This window comes from Portunus trituberculatus, chromosome 32 (genome assembly GCF_017591435.1).
Source record: "Portunus trituberculatus isolate SZX2019 chromosome 32, ASM1759143v1, whole genome shotgun sequence".
Classification (NCBI taxonomy): Eukaryota; Metazoa; Arthropoda; class Malacostraca; order Decapoda; family Portunidae; genus Portunus; species Portunus trituberculatus.
The window spans coordinates 4103182-4125891 of NC_059286.1; the positions used below are offsets into that span (position 1 = coordinate 4103182).

Here is a 22710-nt window from a genome sequence, read left to right on the forward strand (position 1 = left end):
GAATGGGCATAAATTTTCAGAGAGGGAAAAAAATGACTCTAGATTATGACCGAAAATACGAGAGAGAGAAAAACTGAAATCAAAGAAATTAAAGAATTATGTGTAATCCAGAAATAAAGCGCAGTAACGCCAATAATAATAATGACAATAATAACAATGATGATGATGATAATAATAATAATAATAATGATGATGATGATGATGATGATAATGGTAATAATTTGCAGAAGAAAGGAATTATATTTAAGTCCTTCCGAATGAAAAATTATCCTCTTTTACAATTCGAAGCAGAAAAAAAGAAAAATAGAATTAGAAAAGGGAAGAGAAGGAGAAGGAGGAAGAGGAGGAGGAGGAGGAGGAGGAGGAGGAGGAGGAGAAGGAACAAAAAGAGGATTAGGAAGAGAAAGAGTAATAGGAGAATAGCAATAATAACAACGATAAGAGACGACAATAACAAGAAAAAGATCAACAATACCACCACCACCACCACCACCACCACCACCACCACCACCACCACCACCTCTACCAACAACAACAACAACAGCAGCAACTCATGACCTGGTTTCAATTCACGTGTGCGGTAGTGAGTCACGCCGGCCTGGTGACCTTAGCGGGGTGGCATCAGAGGCACCACCTGTGTTTACCTTCGCCAGGTAAACACCAATATGATCTGGGAGAATATTAATCAGATTCATGTTTAATTATTTACAGGAATTTTATTTTAGGTTATTTGGTATTCATTTTTTCTTTCTCTTGCTTTGTGTTTGTGTCATTGTGTGTACTCTCTCTCTCTCTCTCTCTCTCTCTCTCTCTCTCTCTCTCTCTCTCTCTCTCTCTCTCTCTCTCTCTCTCTCTCTCTCTCTTTCTTCCATGTCTTCTCATCTCTTTGTTATCGTTTCTCTCCTTTCCTTCTTTCCTTCCCTCCTTCCCGGCTCCTTTCTTCCTCTCTTCCTTTTGAAACGTCATTTATATTTTTCTCTTTCTTTCCCTCCTCCTTTACTCCCTCTCCCTTCACTAGTTCTCTTCCTCTCCTCTTCTCTTCCCTTTCTCATATTATCTTTTTTCCTTCCTTAATTTCAAATGTCATATCGTTCTATTACGTCTCTCCATCTTTTCTCCTCCTCTTCCTCCTTCCCTTTCCTCTTCCTTCACTAGTTATCTTCCTTTTCCTGTATTCTTTCCTTTCGTTATTTTCAAACAATATATTATAAGTTCTCTTCCTCCCTCCTCTCCCTCTTCTTCCTTTCGCTTCATTTTCCTTTTCTCTCTTCTCCTTTCTCTAGTTCCCTTCCTCTCCCGTCTTCATTTCTTCCTCCTATCTTATTTCTTTCCTTAATTTTCAAACGTCATATCATTCTATTACTTCTCTCCCTCCCTTCCTCTTCTCTCCCTCATCTCTTCTTCTCTTCCTCTTCCTTCCTTCCTTTTCAAATGGCATATCTTTCTCTGACGTCTCTTCTCCCCTCACTCCCTCCCATGACCTTCTCTACTCATACCACTCACTTTGTCCCCTTCCCCTCATCCCTTTATCCTCTTCCTCTTCCCTATCCCCCATTTAAATGCTTGGCGCTGTTCAGTAACTAATGTCATGAACGAAACGAAACTGAACGGAAATGATTAGCGTAAAATTTTTAATGCACACAAACACATAGAAAGAAGGAATATAATATAACGTAGTCTTCGCAGATTCAAAGGTGAAGGAAAGAAGGAAGGAAAACGAGAGAGAGGAGATTTTTATTTTATTATTTTTTTGTTAAGAATGACAGTGAAGAGATTAATGGGATTTCTCCTCCTTTGATGTGTACGTGCGTCTAATCGACTGATCGTAATGACAAGGATTGATTAGATGATAGAGGGAAGGACAGGTAGACAGGGATAAATGTTCAGCTCGGTCTTATCAAGTTCCGAGGATATAAACAGTACGAGATGAATTGAGAAGGAGTGGTGGTGGTGGTGGTGGTGGTGGTGGTGGTAAGGAGGTAAGGGAAGGTTATGAGTGTAATGTGATTAGAGAGAGAGAGAGAGAGAGAGAGAGAGAGAGAGAGAGAGAGAGAGAGAGAGAGAGAGAGATACAAACGAGCGAGTGAATGATAAAGACACATGAACGACGGGAAATCACACACACACACACACACACACACACACACACACACACACACACACACACACACACACACCCTTCACACCACAGCATTTCCTCTACACAACACCACAACACCACAAAGTAAAGATACAAGTGAAGTACAGTGTATAGTGCAGCCCCAGGGGAGGCACACAGGGGACACAGGGGGAGGCAGGGGTGCGTAGGGGTGAGGGAGGGGAGCAACACACCTTGGCCGGGGTGTAGAGACGCATGGCGGGGTGTAGGCACCTCTCACTCACGTTGTAGACTGGGAGGTGGATTGCGTGCCCGCCAACTCCAAGCTGCCCTGCCCCTCTCACTCTTCTCTCCCTCCTCTTACTCTCCTCTCCCTGCTCTCCTCTCCCTTCCTCGCCTGCCAGCTCTGTGACTCACCCCCACACACACACACACACACACACACACACACACACACACACACACACACATTTTGGTTTATCTTAGACACGTGCGTAAATTTAATGAAAGAACAGGTAAAGGTGTGTGTGTGTGTAGACCTTTGATGATAGTAATGATAATAATAATGATAATGATAAGGATAAAAGTAATAATAATAATAATAATAATAATAATAATAATAATAATAATAAGGTGAAGAGGCATGCTTGGACATTCTGCGTTGTTGACATTCCAACTAAACTGGCGGTTACTTGCTGAATATATGTCCCCTTTCCTCTCTCTCTCTCTCTCTCTCTCTCTCTCTCTCTCTCTCTCTCTCTCTCTCTCTCCCTGGTACATATGCATCCTTCTCCCTCTTCTTCTTTTTTCTCTTATCTCTTTTTTCCTCTTCTTTCATCATCTTCTTTTCTCTCATCCATGTTTATCTCTTTCTCTCTTCCATTAACTATCTCTCTCTCTCTCTCTCTCTCTCTCTCTCTCTCTCTCTCTCTCTCTCTCTCTCTCTCTCCTTCTTCCTCCATCGCTCATCATCTAATCTCCTCTATCATCATTTCCTCTTCCCCTTCCTTCCTCCGCCTCCCTTTCCCTTCCCCTCTCCTCTCCTATCCCATTCCTTCCATCTTTTACCTTCCTTTTTAACACTTTTATTCACCTCTCTCCATCTTCCAAGCTTTATCATTCCTTTATATTTCCTTTTGTTTATCGTCTTTTTTCCATCTTTTCTCTCTTTTAGTTTGGCCTTATTTTCTCAACCTTCTTTCATTTTTCCGTTCTCCATTTCTTCCTCTTGTCCTCCTCCTCCTTTCTCTTCTTTTTTTTTCTTTCCCTTCCCTTTTCCTTGTTTATTCATCTCCCCAATTCTCCTTCCAAATTTTTCTCTTTGTTTTCTCTTCCTTCGTCATCTCCTTTCCTCCTGTCACCCTTTTCTCTTTCCCCTTTCATTCCTCCTTCTGATCTCATTTCATGTCATGTCCTCCTTTCTCCCTCCTATCTTTCTTTTTTCTCCTTTCCACGTGTCATCCCCTTCATTTCTGCCATCTTGCCACTTCCCTCCTTTACTTCTCTGCTTCCCGCCTCCCTTTCTCTTTCTCTCTTGGTATTTACAGCACAGAGAGGTAAAGGGGACGTTTGTCGGGCTGAAAGAGCCGCAAGAGGACGCTGGGCAGTGAATGGTCGCGGTAGGATTGTGTGAGTTATGTTTAGTATTTTCATGAGTGTTATTATTATGCTCAAGTTACATGTGTGTGTGTGTGTGTGTGTGTGTGTGTGTGTGTGTGTGTGTGTGTGTGTGTGTGTGTGTGTGTGTGTGTGTTTTCACTGTTTGATCTGCTGCAGTCTCTGACGAGACAGCCAGACGTTACCCTACGGAACGAGCTCAGAGCTCATTATTTCTGATCTTCGGATAGGCCTGAGACCAGGCACACACCACACACCGGGACAACAAGGTCACAACTCCTCGATTTACATCCCGTACCTACTCACTGCTAGGTGAACAGAGGCTACACGTGAAAGGAGACACCCAAATATCTCCACCCGGCCGGGGAATCGAACCCCGGTCCTCTGGCCAGCGCTCTAACCACTGTGTGTGTGTGTGTGTGTGTGTGTGTGTGTGTGTGTGTGAGTATTTCCTGTTTGTCTTGTCCATTTCAGAGAGAGAGAGAGAGAGAGAGAGAGAGAGAGAGAGAGAGAGAGAGAGAGAGAGAGAGAGAGAGAGAGAGAGAGTCGGTGTTTGTTTGGTTTCGTTTACTGCGTTTCAAGTTTACTAATTCGATGTGTGTAGTAGTAGTAGTAGTTGTAGTAGGTAGTAGTAGTAGTAGTAGTAGTAGTAGTAGTAGTAGTAGTAGTAGCAAAGTAGTAGTAGTAGTAGTAGTAGTAGTAGTAGTAGTAGTAGTAGTAGTAGTAGTAGCTTATACTGTGTCAGTAATAGCAGTCGCAGCCAAATCTTTCTATAATCATTAAACACAAAAGTCAGAAAATATTACAGTAAAACCACCATCACCACCACCACCACCACCACCACCCGCTACCACCCGCGCACTATTAATTAAGTAACAAGAAAGTCGTGCGTCTCTCTGTCTCGTTCCGCCCTGTCTGTCTCCCGGAGCCTCGCAGCAGCCGCCTCTCGCAGACCCCGAGCCGGGACCTGTCTGGTGAAATAAGAGAATATATTAAGTGAAAAGTTGAATCTCCTTCCTTGCCTCCTTGTGTTTATCAAGATTTACTGGTTTTCCGTTTTATTTTCTCGTCTTACTCACTTGCTATTAATGTATGTAGGTACTTGTATGTGTGTGTCTGTGTGTGTGTGTCTGTGTCAGTGTGTGTGTGTGTGTCGGGAAGGTTATATCTATCAGTGAAGAAAATATTGCAATGTCTTTCCTTGTCACACACTCACACGCAATGTCTTTCCTTGTCGTGTTATATATTCATCTTGTGTTTATTTGTACTTTTTGGTAAGGCTGATGACTTTTGGTACTAATACTTTCATTGTTTAAATATACTTACTTTCACAATTAAGAGAATAACTAGTAAAGAAGGATTTATTTTGTATATTAATTAATGTGAAGTTTTGTGTTATTGCAAGATGTACGGGTGAGTGTTGCTGGGATCGCTTGGAACAAACGGACGAACAGGTGGAGTAGGCTGGAAGGTCTTGTCATGCAGTGGAATCATAGATGCTGATGATGAACGATGCAGTTTTTTAAGGCTGTTGCATTATTTTAAGCATCGAAGAAAAAAAAATAGTTACCCTTAAAAGAATATCGTTCTCTACGAATTGTTTTTACTGTTAATGGATAACTTTTGTAGAAACATGAAAATCCTCTTTGCACATAATACCCAGCATTATGATAAATAATATAATTTAGAATCAGTTTAAGTAACAAGACTGAGCTGAAGAGGAAGTGAAGAAAGGGAGAGAGGAAGTAGGAGAGGAATTGAAAAATTGAATAGCTATATTTAACCACTTCAATACCATGACGCGTTTTTATATTCATTCTGTTACTATTTGGTGATTTTATACAGCTTCAGAAACTTACAAGGGTATTAAAATAGTAAAGATCCTGACCATTAATCTTCTGACCTCCATATATTTTTCCTAATGTAAATAAAATTGTCTTATCATGCCCAAAACTCATGGTAAAAATGTGTTCCAGTACTGAAGGGGTTAATTTTCCTTGCCTTTACTCCTCTTCGTACAAAATACGCACAATACTTATTGTACGTGCGTCCTCCGTTAATCCTCCAACCCTTCCCTTCACTTCCTTGCAATCTTTACTACTACTTCCCATCCACTATTATAATAATATCTTCTACCAGTACATTCTGAGAAGACATACGAGTATATCCATTCTTCATTTCAGTGACCTTTTACTATTTATTTTCTGTGTTTCTCCACTTTCTTTCCCTAATCTCTGCACACTGTAGTAAAGACGTCTGCCTGCCCAGCTGGTCATCGTTAAATCAGGCCACATCCCCGGCCACAGCGGCGGCAGTGATATTTTTTTTTACGTAGGGAAGAGGGCCAGCCATGGGCAAAAAAAAAAAAGACAGGACAGAACCCTGAGGAACACCACTATTAATAGGTTTAGGAGAAGAACAGTAGCCGTCTACCACAGCAACAATAGAGCAGTCGGAAAGGAAACCTGAGATAAAGTTGCAGAGAGAAGGATAGAAGCCGTAGGAGGGCAGTTTTGAAATCAAAGGTTTATGCCAGACTCTATCAAAAGCTTTTGATATGTCTAACGCAACAGCAAAAGTTTCACCGAAATCTCTAAAAGAGGATGACCAAGACTCAGTAAGGAAAGCCAGAAGATCACCAGTAGAGCGACCTTGACGGAAGCCATACTGGCGATCAGACAGAAGATTGTGAAGTGACAGATGTTTGAGAATCTTCCTATTCAGGATAGATTCAAAAACTTTAGACAAGCAAGAGATTAAAGCTATAGGACGGTAGTTTGAGGGGTTAGAACGGTCACCCTTTTAGGAACAGGCTGAATGTAGGCGAACTTCCAGCAGGAAGGAAAGGTAGAAGTCGATAGACAAAGTTGGAAGAGTTTGGCCAGGCAAGGTGCAAGCACAGAAGCACAGTTTTTGAGAACAATAGGAGGGACCCCATCAGGTCCATAAGCCTTCCGAGGGTTTAGGCCAGCAAGGGCATGGAAAACATCATTACGAAGAATTTTGATTGTAGACATGAAATAGTCAGAGGGAGGAGGAGAGGAGGACAAGCCCAGAATCGTCCAAGGTGGAGTTGTGAGCAAAGGTTTGAGAAAAGAGTTCAGCTTTAGAGACAGAAGAGATGGCAGTGGTGCCATCAGGATGAAATAAAGGAGGAAAGATGAAGAAGTGAAGTTATTTGAGATGTTTTTGGCTAGATGCCAGAAGTCACGAGGAGAGTTTGAGTTTGAAAGATTTTGACATTTCCTATTTATGAAAGTGTGTTTGGCAAGTTGAAGAACAGACTTGGCATGATTCCGGGCAGAGATATAAAGTGCATGAGATTCAGGAGATGGAAGGCTCAAGTACCTTTTGTGGGCAACCTCTCTATCATGTATAGCACGAGAACAGGCTGAGTTAAACCAAGGTTTAGAAGGTTTAGGTTGAGAAAAAGAATGAGGAATGTACGCCTCCATGCCATATACTAACACCTCCGTTATGCGTTCAGCACAAAGAGATGGGTCTCTGACACGGAAGCAATAATCATTCCAGAGAAAATCAGCATAATATCTCCTCAGGTCCCCCCCCAACTGGCAGAGGCAAAACGCCAGAGGCACCTTCGCTTTGGGGGATCCTGCGGAGGGATTGGAAAAATAGGACAAGATACAGAAATGAGATTGTGATCGGAGGAGCACAACGGAGACATGATCATATTTCCATAGCGATTAATAATGAGTGAATGTGTGATACTCTTAAACTAATGAATAACTTTTTTTCAATATATAAATTATATAAATAAGGATGACAATATAATGGTGACCAACGCCATGACAAGAATAGGCTGGTGAGTGGTAAACGAGCCTACGACCCACAAAAATTAGCTTGTTTGGTAGCGAGCTGCTTTATGGTGTGTGTGTGTGTGTGTGTGTGTTAGCTCGTTCAGTTATTTTCAAAGCCAGTGTTATACCAAAGTCGTGAATATTGATAGCAAAGACAATAGCAGTAAATAACAACAACGGGTGACCCGAGGAGAGATAAATGCATCTCCGCCTTCTCCTTTGTCTTTATCATTTTCTCATTTACCACTATATAACTAACTCCTTATCTTCCTTCTTCACCTCATCTTCCTTCTTTTTTCCTTCCCTTCAAGAACCTCCTCGTCCTCCTCCTCCTCCATACCTCTTTCTCTGTTTAAGTAAAGGTTATACTGGAATAAATTTGAAGCTCTTTTCTTTAGCCTTGCCAGAGAGAGAGAGAGAGAGAGAGAGAGAGAGAGAGAGGGAGGGAGGGAGGGAAGGGAGGGGCGACAGGGCCGTTTCTGCTTCTCTTAAAACTTTTGAAACCACGAAGCTTTTGAAAATACAAGGCTGAATGAATGAGTGAGTGAAGGATGGAAACTAAAGAGATAAGAATGAAGGAAAGAGATTAAATAGATGAGAATTAAGGAAAGATATTGAAGAGATGAGAAAGAAAGGAGAAAAAATGAAAAGGAAAGGAGGCGAGACAAACTGGAGACAGAACCAAAGCATCGACACAGATTGAAACCCACGAAACACCTTAATTTTCGGTTCTCCAGAGCCAGTGCTGCCACTCCTTGGATTTTTCTACTAGATCTTGGTTTTTCTGCTCCAAGCTTGGAGTCTTGGATTTTTTTCAGTTAAATTCAGGAAATCTTGGTTTTTTGGTCATGGCAATGAAATTCATGTATTTTTCCCCATTTCCTCCAGTATCAGATATTTAATGAAATAAAATACGTATACATAGTGATAATAATAGGAAAAAAACAATATTTATGTAAATAACATTACATATTTTCGTCAGTGTAAATTATAAATGTACTATATTGTCGACTGAAGTCGTTGGGTTTGAGATTCGGACACCTCTGCTGAGCCAAACGGAGTCAGACCTGACTAAACTGTTTCCGTAGGATTGTTCGAATATTATGTTAGACAAATTTTCCCAACTGATTTGCCGTTCCTGTTCTTTTATGTATTTATCTCGTTCATCGTCACGTTACTCACGTAACTCATGTGTAACTCGTCAGAATAACAGTGCGCAGCGTTTTGGCCTTCTTGTTTTACACGAACCATACTTGTCAGAATACGGGCGCGAAACATTGCTTTGTCATATACTACACGTACCATTCTCGTCAGAATACAGGCGCCGCATTGTCTGCGTCGACCATTCAAAAGTACTGCTTAGCGACTTGAAAACTGGAAAATGCCATCAGCGCTACAAGGATATGTGCTCAAAAGTGGAAATGGCAACTCTGCATTCACCTGACCCTGATGATGACGACAGTGATGAGGAACCCCCACTTCAGGTGTATGCATATTAAGGTAAGAAAGAGTTTGTATTTTGAGTTTTAATATATAAACGGCCATCTTGGGTTTTTTTTTTAGTTCATCTTGGAGTATTTTACCGATGATTCTTGGTTTTTTATAAAATCAAGAGTGGCAGCACTGTCCAGAGCGTTATTGTTAGCTGGACATTGATGGGGTGGAGTGCTGTGTTGCATCAGTGTTGAAAACATTGTTATTATTTCGTCAACTTCTTGGATTTAACACTACGACGGGACGCGAAGAGCAGGAGAGAGCAAGGGAGAGTGAGTACCAAGTTAGTTTAGGCATGAAAAGTTTGGCATTAGCTATTATTGTTACTGCTAGGTCAAATAGTCATTGCTGCTACCTGAGAGAGAGAGAGAGAGAGAGAGAGAGAGAGAGAGAGGTTTGGGGAACGAATGAGGACCAGACAAGTGTCAAAGAAACGGGGATTTTTTTTTTTCATCGAACTCGATCAAATCTGGATGTAACTCGTTTATTGGTTTCTCAATGTGTTTAGTAACTTATTTGATTAATCATTATTCTGTTTAACTTTCTGACTAACTTTAGTATTTATTCCCACGCGTGTTTTGTTAGAAGAAACAAGAAGGGAAGTGACGCAGAGATGTATAAGTGAAAACGTAGTATTTTATGGGAACCTTAATGAAACCTGGGTGCAACTTTTTTTTTTTTTCTTTTTTTACTCACTGCGATACCTAACACTTTACAGTTTACAAAATGAAAGACCACCAAAATAAATATTGACAAGAAAAAAATGAAAAGAAAAAAATTATTACAGGAATATTTAACTTTTCTTTTTGCCCTTAGTGATGACAAAAAGTATAAGTAATATTGACACGAAAATGATGAATAATGGCACGGAAATGTTAAATACTACGTAATATTGACACGAAAATGATGAAAATAAGTAATAATAACAGGAAAGAATTAGGAAGTGTATGATTCTTCTCTAGAATCACTGCTCCACGCCGATCTGTATAATACGTATAGCACAGTGCAGTATACGTAACGTGTTTACCGTCAGTGAGAGTTTTGGTGAGTGTTCGGCCTTAGTGTGTCGTACACAAGCCTTCAAATGTGGTGTGTTCGGCGAGTTTTCTACAAGTCCAGCAAGCTGCGGCGAGCCACGGAGCTCCATCACACTCGGAAATGAGCAGTACACTGACTTGCATTTGTTTATAGCTGGGGTTTGTGGGTAACTGGTAAATAGGATTCTTATTGTGTCTGTAGTTCTTTTGTCCAATGACGTGCCACCACCTCTTAACACCACGAGCTGCGCCAATGGGAATTTGCTTTATGAATTCGAAGGCGGGGCACAGCTGGGCAGACAGGTGCACAGAGTCAGAGACATCTGTGTTCGCAGTTCAGTCATGGCCACCATAGTTGTAAAGGTTGCGAATTTGATTACTGGGAAATCATCGCTCCTGCGATGCAAATCAGTGTACAATGGAGAAGAGGACCAGCCAGGACCTTCATCCTTTCATTAAGGTATTGTGAGGAGGGGTATTGGTAGAGGTAGGGCATATTGTGTGGAGCTATAAGAGAACCGGTGTGGGGGGAGAGAAACTGCCCCAAAGCAAGGATACGGTAGGTTAGGTTTATGTTAGGGTTAGGTTAGTGTTGCAGGGGGGTCACATTAGGTTAGGTTTATGTTACGTTAGTGTTGTAGGGGGGTCTGGGGGGGCACAGCCCTCCCGGTTAGGTTAGGTTCCGTTTGGTTAGGTTTTTGTCCTTAGATTTTTTTGGATTGCCATATCTCGCCTCTTGGCTCCCCCCCCCAAAACCCCCGATTCCCCACAGTCCCCCAAGCTTGTTGGGGTGGGAGAAGGGGGGAGGGGAGAGGAAAGGGGGGAGCAGTGGTTCTGTAGTTTTACCTTTTTTTTTTCTGTTTGGTAAATGAGGCGTTTAGTGGTATTTTATGGCGTATATATGGGCCTTTTATACTGCCAAAACTTACATTTTGCCATTTGGAGTTCCTTTTTATTTCAAGCTATAACGGGGCCTCCTTAAATACTACCATTCTGCTGTTTATTACTATTCTAGTTTGATAAATACTGTACCATGATAATCACCACAAATTTGCATTATGCTCGCTCTCTCTCTCTCTCTCTCTCTCTCTCTCTCTCTCTCTCTCTCTCTCTCTCTCTCAGTATTGTTTGATTGGTGGACTGGTACTCTTCAACCACAACTTGTCCCACACAGATCTGGTACAGCAGATCCACCTTCGAGGCTCCTTCAGGGTGACAAGAGCAGCCTTCCTTGTGTCACGAAGCAGCAGAAGTTGGCTGCATCATCATGACAGTGTCCACATCAGGCATATTGGGCAACTTTGGACTGGCCAATTACAGGTCAGCTTCACTCGCACCCTTCAACTATCAAAGAGATGATTATGAAAGAAAAGAGTGCTTTGCATTTTAGTTCATTGTATTTTTTCAGTGATTGGATTGATAGGATAGACCAGGAGTTGTCAACCTTTTTCTTCATTAAGAAACCCTTGAGTTATAACTTATAAGATCATCTACCTGAATCCCCAGTAATCTGATATCAAATAGAATAGTAATTTAGTGATGACACTAACTCAATCTGCAGTGCAGGGACTGCACTGCAGTCCCTGGGGTTTGTGAACCCCTGGGGGTTCACAAATCCCAGGTTGAGAACCCCTAGTATAGACAGGCATTATGTCACTATAATGTAGCCTGTGTCCTCCTCAGTGCTGCCAAGCTGGGATTGCTGGGCCTGAGCATTTAACACATTGTCCATTGAAGGTCAAAAGTTCTTAAATGTACAGGCAACCACCGCAGCACCATTGTTCCCGTCACGCGTGACAGAGGGCATCCTTTCTCCTGGTGACTGGCGTGCCTCCCCCCAGAGGTTCATTAAGTTTTCTGCACTTGTAATGTAATGTGACTATGGTAGCTGATATAAAGCAACAAATTGTTTTGTTTGAGAAGTTTTGTTGCCCTTTGAACATTGAAATTCTTACCTTTTGCATTCATGTTACTGTTTTATATTTTATGGTGGCAGACTTGTTTGATGAATTCAAGCCAGAATTAGTGGCACCTTTAGTCATGAGGACTGTGAGGACACTGGTGGACTCTTCCTGACTGCATGCTGGTAGCTGGTATGGCAAATACGAGTCTCTTACTTTGTGGTGAGTAGAAATTTCTGATTTCTTAAATTTAACTGTCAATTGAAATATGTAAAAAAAAGAATATTTTATTGTAGGTACTTCTACAAAGAAGAAAGTCCTAAAGTTACGACCAAATATACAGCCACTGCAAAAGAAAAGTTCCCTCTATGTTTTTTGGATAAAAATACATAAAAGTATAACTTGCATTTCTTTTGTTGCTTTCATATGTGTACATCTTGTATTTAGTCAAATTCTGTTTGTACTTCAGCACCATTTTAAATTTTTCAGGCATGGATGTGGCTAGTTTTTCAAAATAAGAAGCCTCCATAGTTAACCCACAACTTTTTTAGATCCTCATTCAGCTTTGGGGATAAAGTTGGGCCAACACTTTTCCACCTCATCTGTTGTCATGTTCCAGGGATTTTCTATCAGGTTAAGGTCGAGGGAATTACCAGGCCACTCAAATAAAGGAATATATTATTGTTTGCCAGGAAAATTTTCACATTTTTGGCCCTGTGGGATGGGGCACCATCTTGCATTAAAAATTCACACCCATGAATTTCCTACGTAACAAGCAAATGTTCCCTCAGCACCTCAGTGTAGTTGTTTGCCTTCATTGTAATGTTTTTTGGGAGGAAATACAGTCCACCCTTGCCCTTTGCACCACTAAAGCATCTGCACGCCATAACACTATCTGGGTGTTTCACGGTCTTAATCGTGTACTGTGGGGTCATACCGGGACACAATCACTGGGTCTCCTCACCACTTTGGAGTCCATCCTGACGAGTTGGAAGGTGCTCTCATTGCTCCACATGACCTTTTTCCACTGCTCTGGTGTCCAGTTCTTCTATTTCTTTGCAAATGCAATTTTTTTTTCATCATCCTTTCCATGAGCAGAGGTTTCATGACGGCATGATGACAGGGCAGTTTAAGGCTCTTTTGGAGGCGATGTTTAATGGTGGGGATCATGACTTTAGCTCATGGTGGTTATTTTTTAATTCTGCTGCTGTTTTGGATGGATTCTTCTTTACTTCACACTTTAGGATGCAGTCGGTCTTAGGAGTAGTCTTCCTCTTGCCCCCAGAGCCTGGTTTCTCTGGTGGTGTGGTGTTGGGTCCGAGCTTGGGTGCCTCTATTTTCAGTCTGTAAATGGATCGTCTGTTAACACTCCGTTCCTCCGCCACACATTTCCCAGGCATTCCTTGCTCCAATAGGGTGAGAGCATGGATCTTTTCCTCCATGTTGAGCTTCTTATGCCCCATTGTGATCAGCTGGAGTCATTTGGTAGGGATCCAAATTTAATGCAAGTTTCGTGTGCTCAGCCACAAAAGAGCAAGGTAACATACACCTTCTCTTACTGGGGTCAGGGAGCACACTGGCACTTTAGGTGTGGACAAATAGTGGAGGGAGGAGGGCCAGTGTGACTCATGCCACCACAAGCTTCTCCCCCAAATTGTATGGCTGGGACTGCAAACATAAAGTTCACCTCTAATTGTGTGGGAACATTTCACTTGCATTTTTTGTGGGAACTTTTTCTTTGCGGGCACAGTATCTTCTGAACCTCATTTCCCCATAGGAAACTGAAATTAAGAATTTCTATTCAAATGATACACTTTTCTGAGGCAGGATTCTCACTCTCACTAGCTCCTTTCTTCTCTCCACATTCTGCAGAGGCTTTCTTTCCACCCATGCAGCATCTTATATACTTATTTATGGTCTCTTTTTCACATCTATTTTTTTTAATCTCTTTTTCACATCTGTTTTTACCCAGAATAATGGTTGTACTTTGCCACTATCATAAAATGCCTAATATTCTTGCTAATATCCCCTGTAATAGTCTGGTGGGAATTAATGTTCTAAGAGTGTAATGGTCCACAAGTCCCGGGAGGAGATGAGGTGCCACAGGTAGTGAGGGACCACTAGGTCATGATTACTGACTTCACTCATAGTTACAATCCAGAGTTAGGCTAGGAGGCAACATTTCATGTGGTTGGGGTAAGAAATTATGAATTTAACATTGTTTGGGCCCAAATTAAAGTGCTTTTACAGTGTCATTTAATATATGAGAAATATTTAGCTTGTATAAATACTATCAAGCTGGTGTATTACACTTTAGTACACAACTGTAGCTTTTCTTTTATTCCTAGGCTCTGCAAGAAATGGACAGTGCAAGAGACACCAGCTGTGAAAACACTTCAGATTCTGGCCCACCATCTGCCTCTCATTCAGCCTCCTCTGGCCCAGTAAGTTTAATAATGCCTCTTTGGATTGCTTGACATTTGAAACTTTTCTATCTACATCTAAAGGTTTTTTTTTATCTAAATCATGTTCAGCTGCATACCTCGATCTCCTCTTCCCTCCTTGCTTTGCAAAACTTTCTTCCTCATCACTACTCCTTTGTTGATCTCTCTAATGTAAGAGTTAACCAGTACCCTCAATTATTCATAGCTTTTTCTGGTACACTCAGGAACTTCCTGCCAGCTTTTATATTTCCATCTTTTTATGACTTGAGTTCACTTAAGAGGGAAGTTTGAAGACATTTATCTCCTAGCTAACTCCCTTGCACCTGCTCAGGGACTGGCAACTACTGGGCTTTTTGTTTATTTATTTTTTATGTCCTGGCCTGTAGCACCTGTAGGCAATTTGAAGAGTATGGGAAGCACTGTTAAGCTTCCACTCATTAGTGGCTTTTGTCAGTTTTCCCATCTGACATAAAGAAAAAAAAAAAAATTACTTGCTTTGATTGTCTTACAAGATATTAAGAGATATAGTGATTGGATTAAATGTATTCATGCCTAAGCAATCTGTAATTAAGTAAAATTGCTAATCTACACTGTGGAAATATCAATGCTGCTGGGTAAGTGATACAGCATTAGCCCTTTCTTCCTCTGCTTATCTTTTTAACCTTTAACCAGTTTCCTTGTGTTTGCTATCATTCCTTTCTGAAGTGTTATTCTATTCACTTTTCAAGAGTGCCTGCCCGAGATGTGGTAGTGGTAGTGGGGTGGGAGTGCCAACAAGAGAATAGTGATTAGGAAACATCAATGCTGCATTACTCATATAGCAATTCTTTAATGTGTTAGTGAGTATGTACCCTTTATCATTTTGAAAAGCCCTGTGTGATGCGGGCCAACATGCCACCACTTCCAGAACGTAGCTTTTTGTGTTTTCCCACCATGCCAACTTTAAGAAATCATGTGGTGAAAACCAAATTTTGATACTTGTTCTTATAGTAGAGCTACACAAGGTTGATTGTGTGTGGCTAGCTTTGGTGAGTAGGAACAGCTAGAAATAGGTAGATGGGTTGAGTTTTAGCAGGCAAGAGGGTTCATCTAATGCAGGTCTTTATTACAGCCAAAACATAATAATTATTTCATGATCTGAAATGCTTAACAAGAGACAATGTGGCTTGTGGTACAGTGAAAAGAGAATGAATGGCCTTATGGATGAATTGACTAATGCAGAAATATCTGGTGGCTAGATGACATCATGGCTTCCTGATAGCTGTTTGTTTTACTTACTTTTGGACTTAGAGAAAGAGCAGACCTTGCTTTTTTTTTTTTTTTTTTTTTTTTTTTTTTACTGTATGACACTAATGAAAGGAGAACTGTTAAGGTAGTGGTGAGATAAACATTTTATTGATTTATAAAGGTGTATTAGGATTTTTGTTACCATTGTACTAGTCTATACATACATGTTGGTGATCAATAGTGTCATTGAGCCAAATGATCAGCTAACAAACTGTCACTCTTAAGCAGCAAACTGTCTTGGGCACAATCAGCTTCAGCTGTAGTGAGCCTAAGCTTTGAGGAGGAGAAATAAGTCAGTAGATATAATTCAGTGTCCAGGAGTGCTAAAATCACAAATAGCAGCAGGTAAACCTGGCTGCTGCAGTGACCACCTCTCACTCCCACTCTCTCCACAAGGGAGCAGCCACAAACAGCCAAGATACTCTGCCCTCCACTGATCATCATTGTTGATGCCTTCTCATCCCACACATAATTTGAGTATGGCTTCTTATTATGGAGAGTACGAAGAGCAAGGAAGTGAAAGATGGTTAGCACTGGTGCCGGGATCACCAGCCTCAACCTCAGGATTGTAATTTTTTGGACAGTGAATTCACTGTTGATTTCCACAGAAGCGCCTCACATCTATTGTGACTGATGAACAATACTAGTGGCATCTATTCCAGTTGCAAGGATCATCTATGGGTCTTTTATGTGTTCAGTTGTCCATTATCTTCTCTCAATCATTCAGCTTCACAAATTTTGCTGAACTTCATCTCTCTCCTCTTTATGATAGAATTATCTACAATGCCTTACATTTCTTTGCTAATTGTCTTCATTTTTTGCAGCTGCTGCCTCACTACTCTTGGGTTGTGAGACGTGCCTTGGCTTGGTCCTCTTTTTGTCCTGCATCCCTCTACAGCTGACTGGTTGACTGCTCATCGAGACTTGTCAGGTTGGTTCTTCATGACATGGATATCGGGACTGTTGGCTTGGTTTGATGTGGATATTGTCATCCCTGAGGAGAAGGTGGTAGTTTCTGGTCTTTGCTCTCCTCTGAGGTGCACTACAGTGTCAACTGACACTGGAGACTAGCTTTGGTGAGGGACTGTAACTTTGGTGCTGTCCTTCCTGATACCTCACTCACTCTGATGGCTTTATACAATTGGTGGGCAGTGTATGCAATTTTTTACCCTGATGCAGATAGTCTGCCTGGAGGCTGGGTGGGCCGGCATCTTCCTCATTCTTTTACTTCCACATTTTGTGAGCTTTGTGACATCCTGGATGCAGTCAGCCTTCAGTGCAGTGATCATCTGTGACTCTTGTCTGCTGTCAACAAAAGCCCTTTCAAATGTTAACCCAAAGTGCACTGCCATAACAACTGTACTGCCTTTCTTTGCTTTGGGTCATGACGGACATTTGCTTCCAGTGACCAGGCCATTGGTCTCCAGAGGGAAGTGTGTTTCATCCATCTGTTACTATGACTCCTTTCACTACCATCGCTACAAATGTGCAGCATAAGAGTCATGGTGAGGAGGCACAGTGTGGGGTTTGCCAGGCTGTCTTGGCTTCAGGCAGGTGTGGAGGTTGTAGGACTGCTGCATTGTTCAGTTGGAAGATCAGGTGTGGGTGACTTCTTTGGCATGCTTGACACGAATGTGATGAGCCAGCTGGATGTCCTTTGGCATGATAGTCACACACTTGGCATGGATTGTACACAAGTTGATATCATGAAAGAGACCCACAGGTTAAGCTTCAGAACCTTCCTGGAGAGTGTTGACAGGAGAGGACTGGAAGCGGAGGCGAGTCTTGAAATCTTGAGCAACTTCACGCACCAAGTGCTGGAAAGACAGTATTTTAATAAGTATATTAAAAAGCAGTTCAGTGTTCTGATATTGGCTGACCTCATAAAGAGCCATGGTTCCTGGCCTTTAATGGTGGGAGTCCCTGGCACCTCCAGTGGCAGGAGCTGTAGGGCAAGCTGCTTTGCCAGCTGTATGCTTAGTACTAAACGTGCCATAATAACCATTGCTGGGGAAGAACACTCAATTGAGTTGTGCTGAGTTCCTGGTTGTTGTGTGGTACCCATGGTCTGCTGCCCCATGGAGTCTAGTTCATTGATGATGTATGCCACCCACCTTTTGATGGCTGAAAACCTGGAAATCATCCTTTTATGCTTCCCTAGATGTCCTTTTCCCTAAGTTTTAATTTCAAATATTTTAACTTACATTACTTGTAATGTTTTCACATGGACTGCTTATACAGGATGTTCCAGAGGTAACATGTCTGCGTTTGCAGTTCTTGGAAGCCTATATGTTGATGTTTGAATATCATGGGGTCCAAGGTGGTTGGGACTGATCTTGGAGGAAATGCCAATGGGCAAGGCCAGAGTTCTTGTGCTACTGACAAAATGGTAGAGGATAGTCTAGTTGGTGAGTCTTCCATTCAGCTTTAGTCTTTTTCAGAGGTTTCTTGTTATGAAGTGTGTTAGCTGTCTGAAATTGAGTAACCCATTATGTCCTGCATTTTTTTCCTTGAGTTAAGTAATTTAATCTGATAAATCTTACATAATCTGACGTTTGATAGTCTCCACAGATCAGATCAGGGACTTAAGATTGATAGGAAAAATTGAAATCCAGAGGAAGGGTGTGCAGTATGTTAATGATATCTGATTATGACTATACAAAACTCAAAAGCACCTACTTCTTTGTCTCAACCTTTTTTTGGAGCTATGATGAACATTTTTAAGTTGTGTGGTATGCTATGTCTAACCAAGTTCTTTTGCAAGAGGGTTTGCTGTGATTGTGTTTGATATGATTGTGTTGAGGATGGAGATTGAAGATAAAGACAGTTTTGGACAATTTTGGCCGCATTGACATTTTCATGCACGATGCTGGCATCCTCCTTCCCCTGCATCTATGACATGGACTGGAGTGAGCACATCTTGGAATCAGTAATGAACAAACATGGGATTTTGAAATGGTAACAAGCAGCTTTTAGAGGTCATTAAGGGAAGGAAAGTTATGTAGATATGATAACATCATAGAGGAATATAAAGAAACAAGTATAATGCTCTCTCTTCTCTCTCGTTGGTAGGCTGGTACACTTCAAGCACAACTTGTTCCACACAGACCTGGTACAGCAGATCACCTTCAAGGCTCCTTCAGGGTGACAAGAGCAGCCTTCCCTGTCATGAAGCAGCAGAAATTTAGCTGCATCATCATGACAGGAGCCAGTTACAGGTCAGTTTTGCTCGAGCCAGTTACAGGTCAGTTTTGCTCTGTGCATATCCTTTGTATATCAAAGAGATGATTATAAAAGAAGAGTGCTTTAGCTGTGTTTTAGTTCATTATGTGTACTTCTTTTTAGTGATTGGATTGATAGTATAGACAGATGTTGTCACTATATGCATCCTTAGATATGTTGTGCCACTATATAAACTTGACAGAAATTGGATCTTTAAGATGATGAAAGAGCATAATGGATGTGTTAGGTAACAGCTCTGGTAAGCTAAATATGTTACCAGTCATGGTTAAGCTTAAAGTGTCTTCTTCAGTGCTGCCAAGTTATGTGGAAGTGGTTGTGTTCCTTTTTGGAAAGAAAAGTTGCAGTGAGATACTGTTAACAGAAAACATTGTGGCAATTCTTGTAGAGTCATGCCAGGTGTGTACTTTGGTGGAACAGACTGTGAATTCTGTAGTGTCTCGCTGCTAATTTTTCCTCCTTTCCTTCCTGTATTTTGTTGCACAATTTCACATAGACTTTTGCTAAATCCCATTTCCATTTGGTCAACACATGACTTTAGTAATTGATGAGGGTATATTAGAGTTTTTCAAGGATATTTTTATTTACCATTGTACTAGTGTATACATACATGTGTGGTAACATGTTTGGTGGATCAATACAGTGTCATTGAGCCAAAGGATCAGCTAACACACTGTCACTTCTCAGCAGCAAACTGTCTTGGGACACAATCAGCTTCAGCTGTAGTGAGCCTTAGTTTTGAGAGAGGAGGGGAATTAAGTCAGTAAATAATTCAGTGTCCACGAGTGCTGAAATCGCAAGTAGAAGCAGCTAAACCTGGCTGCTGCAGTGACCACCTCTCACTCCCACTCTCTCCACAAGGGAGCAGCCACAAACAGCCAAGATACTCTGCCCTCCACTGATCATCAACAATGATGTCTTCTTATCCCACACATAATTTAGTATGGTTTCTTATTGTGGAGAATACGAAGAGCAAGGAAGTGAAAGATGGTTAGCACTGGTGCCGGGATCACCAGCCTCAACCTGAGGATTGTAATTTTTGGGACAGTGAATTCACTGTTGATTTCCACGGAAGCGCCTCACACCTATTGTGACTGATGAACAATACTAGTGGCATCTATTCCAGTCCTAAGGACCATCTATGGGTCTTTAATTTGTTCAGTTGTCCATTATCTCTCTTTTTCCTTATTCAGCTTCAAAAATTTTGCTTCCACACATCAAGGTTTCTCAAAAGAAGGTCATACAAATCATTCTTTGTTGCCTTTTCTTGAGAGAGATGAGGTTCAACATGTATGTTGACAACTCTAGTCTTCTTTATGGTAGAATTATCTACAATGCCTCATACTTCTTTGCTAATTGTCTTCATTTTTCACAGCTGCTGCCTCACTACTCTTGGGTTGTGAGACGTGCCTTGGCTTGGTCCTCTTGCATCCCTCTACAGCTGAGTGGGGACTTGTCATTTTCGTTCTTTCATGACATGGATATCAGGATTGTTGGCTTGGTTTGACATGGATATCGTCATCCCTGAGGTGGTGGTGGTGGTTTCTGGTCCTTGCTCTCCTCTGAGATGCATTACACTCTTAGAGCTTCAACTCACCTTGCAGTACAATGACAACTGACTGTAGCTATGGTGCTGCCCTTCCTGATACCTCACTCACTCTAATAGCTTCATACAATGGATGGCCAGCGTATGCAATTTTTGACCCCGATGTGGAATGGTCTGCCTGGAGGCTGGGTAGGCCAGCATCTTCCTCATTCTTCTACTTCCACATTTTGTGAGCTTTGTGACATCCTGGATGCAGTCAGCCTTCAGTGCAGTGATCATCTGTGACTCTTGTCTGCTGTCAACAAAAGCCCTTTCAAGTGTTAACCCAAAGTGCACTGCCATAACAACTGTACTGCCTTTCTTTGCTTTGGGTCATGACGGACATTTGCTTCCAGTGACCAGGCCATTGGTCTCCAGAGGGAAGTGCGTGTCATCCATCTGTTACTATGACTCCTTTCACTACCATCGCTACAAATGTGCAGCATAAGAGTCATGGTGAGGAGGCACAGTGTGGGGTTTGCCAGGCTGTCTTGGCTTCAGGCGGGTGTGGAGGTTGTAGGACTGCTGCATTGTTCAGTTGGAAGATCAGTTGTGGATGACTTCTTTGGCATGCTTGGCATGAATGTGATGAGCCAGCTGGATGTCCTTTGGCATGATAGTCACACACTTGGCATGGAGTGATTGTACACAAGTTGGTATCCTGAAAGAGACTCACAGGATAAGCTTTAGAACACCAGTGGGCAAAAACATTTTAGTGTTATTTGTCCACATAGTATATATTAAACCCCATAGTATATTAAACCCAAACATACACACACCTACAGGAAGAAAACAAAATGATCTCATATATTTGGTGGTGTTTGTTAGCGTTAACATTTGTTGGGCTGCATTAATTCCTTTGGCAGGCCACTCGCTGCCCATTTGCAGTAGTTTGCCCACACCTGCATTAGAACCTTCCTGGAGAGCCTTGACAGCAGAGGATTGGGAGCGGAGCCTTGACAGCAGAGGATTGGGAGCGGACATCAGTTTTGAAATCCTGAGCAACTTCACGCACCAAGTGCAGGAAAGACAGTTTTTCAATAAGCAGTTCGATATTCTGATAACAGCAGACCTCATTGAAAGTCAGTGTTCTGGCCTATAACTGTGGGAGTTCTTGACACCCCCAGTGGCTGGAGCCTTGGGGTCTGCTGCCTTGTCAACCATTTGCTCGGTACTAAACCTGCCATAACAACCAATGCTTGGGAGAAACACTCAATTGAATTGTACTGTGTGGTACTTTTAGCAGTTCACTGGAACATCACTTTCTCTGCTACCCTTTGCTGGAGTGGTACCCCTGGCAGCAAGCACACTGGAACACCAATAATGGTCCAATTAGTGTTCCAAATATATATTACTAGGCGTTTCAGAGAGTTTGAGGGCATGTTTTTCTAGAATAACTTTGTAAGGAACATGCATATCATTATGAAATTTTGCCACAGTGTATTTGACACCCTCCCCTAATATCTCAATGTGTCGTCATGAATTGTAAACAGTATATAATAATGGCACTAATCCCTATAAAAACAGGAGAAAATCACTTATTCCTCACGAAGAAATGGACAAGTGGTGAGAAATGGTGACGTAGGGGGTCCCTCACGAAGAAACGGACAAGTGGTGAGAAATGGTGACGTAGGGGGGGGAGAGAGAGAGAGAGAGAGAGAGAGAGAGAGAGAGAGAGAGAGAGAGAGAGAGAGAGAGAGAGAAATACATAGATGGGGAGGGGGATGGAAGAGAGGGAGGGACTATGTGGGTGTATCTTGTTACTACGTCACAGATAGTACTACGTCACCGTTTCTCACCACTTGTCCGTTTCTTCGTGAAGGATAAGACTAGTGACTCTCCCGTTTTTATAGGGAGAAGTGCCATTATTATATACTGTTGATGATTCTTGACACATTGGGATATTAGGGGAGGGTGGTGTCAAGTACACTGGCAAAATTTCATAATGATATGCGTGTTCCTTACAAAGTTATTCTAGAAAAACGTGCCCTCAAACTCTGACATGATCAGTGGGCATACACACCATCACACCCATAACGCCAGGCCAACGAGTACGTATTTAAAAGCCCATAAATGGACGCTGGGACCCGTTGCAGAGTCAATGGTACAGGAGCCACCTGACTAGTCACCATAGGCCCGAACCACGTCACCGAGGCCAACACGCTCGAGGTGCGACCCAAAGCACTTCA

General features: G+C 41.9%; 2 protein-coding genes across 4 annotated transcripts in view; one reads left to right on the forward strand and one right to left on the reverse strand.

Annotated features, from left to right (window-relative positions):
- The window catches only part of LOC123511892 (mucin-5AC-like), a 32737-nt gene extending 30271 nt beyond the window's left edge, over positions 1 to 2466 (reverse strand). The window contains exon 1 of the mRNA XM_045267960.1: positions 2332 to 2466. Within this exon, the coding sequence (XP_045123895.1) occupies positions 2332 to 2355 (24 nt within the window). The 5' untranslated portion in view covers positions 2356 to 2466. The remainder of the gene's footprint in view (positions 1 to 2331) is intronic.
- LOC123511896 overlaps positions 1 to 22124 on the forward strand; it is a 52835-nt gene extending 30711 nt beyond the window's left edge. Inside the window, exons 1-8 of one of the 3 annotated variants that reach the window (XR_006676977.1) lie at positions 10387 to 10524; positions 11239 to 11384; positions 11748 to 11907; positions 12061 to 12187; positions 14314 to 14409; positions 16521 to 16627; positions 18769 to 18914; positions 20312 to 22124. Coding sequence is in view for 1 of the 3 variants with exons in the window: in XM_045267969.1 (XP_045123904.1) it covers positions 10186 to 10192; positions 11239 to 11384; positions 14314 to 14409; positions 16521 to 16598 (327 nt within the window). In the remaining 2 variants the exon portion in view is untranslated. Of the gene's footprint in view, positions 1 to 10100; positions 10193 to 10386; positions 10525 to 11238; positions 11385 to 11747; positions 11908 to 12060; positions 12188 to 14313; positions 14410 to 16520; positions 16628 to 18768; positions 18915 to 20311 lie in introns of those variants that run through there. The other 2 variants (XR_006676976.1, XM_045267969.1) reach the window with 2 other exon arrangements.
- Positions 22125 to 22710: the final 586 nt, after the last annotated feature.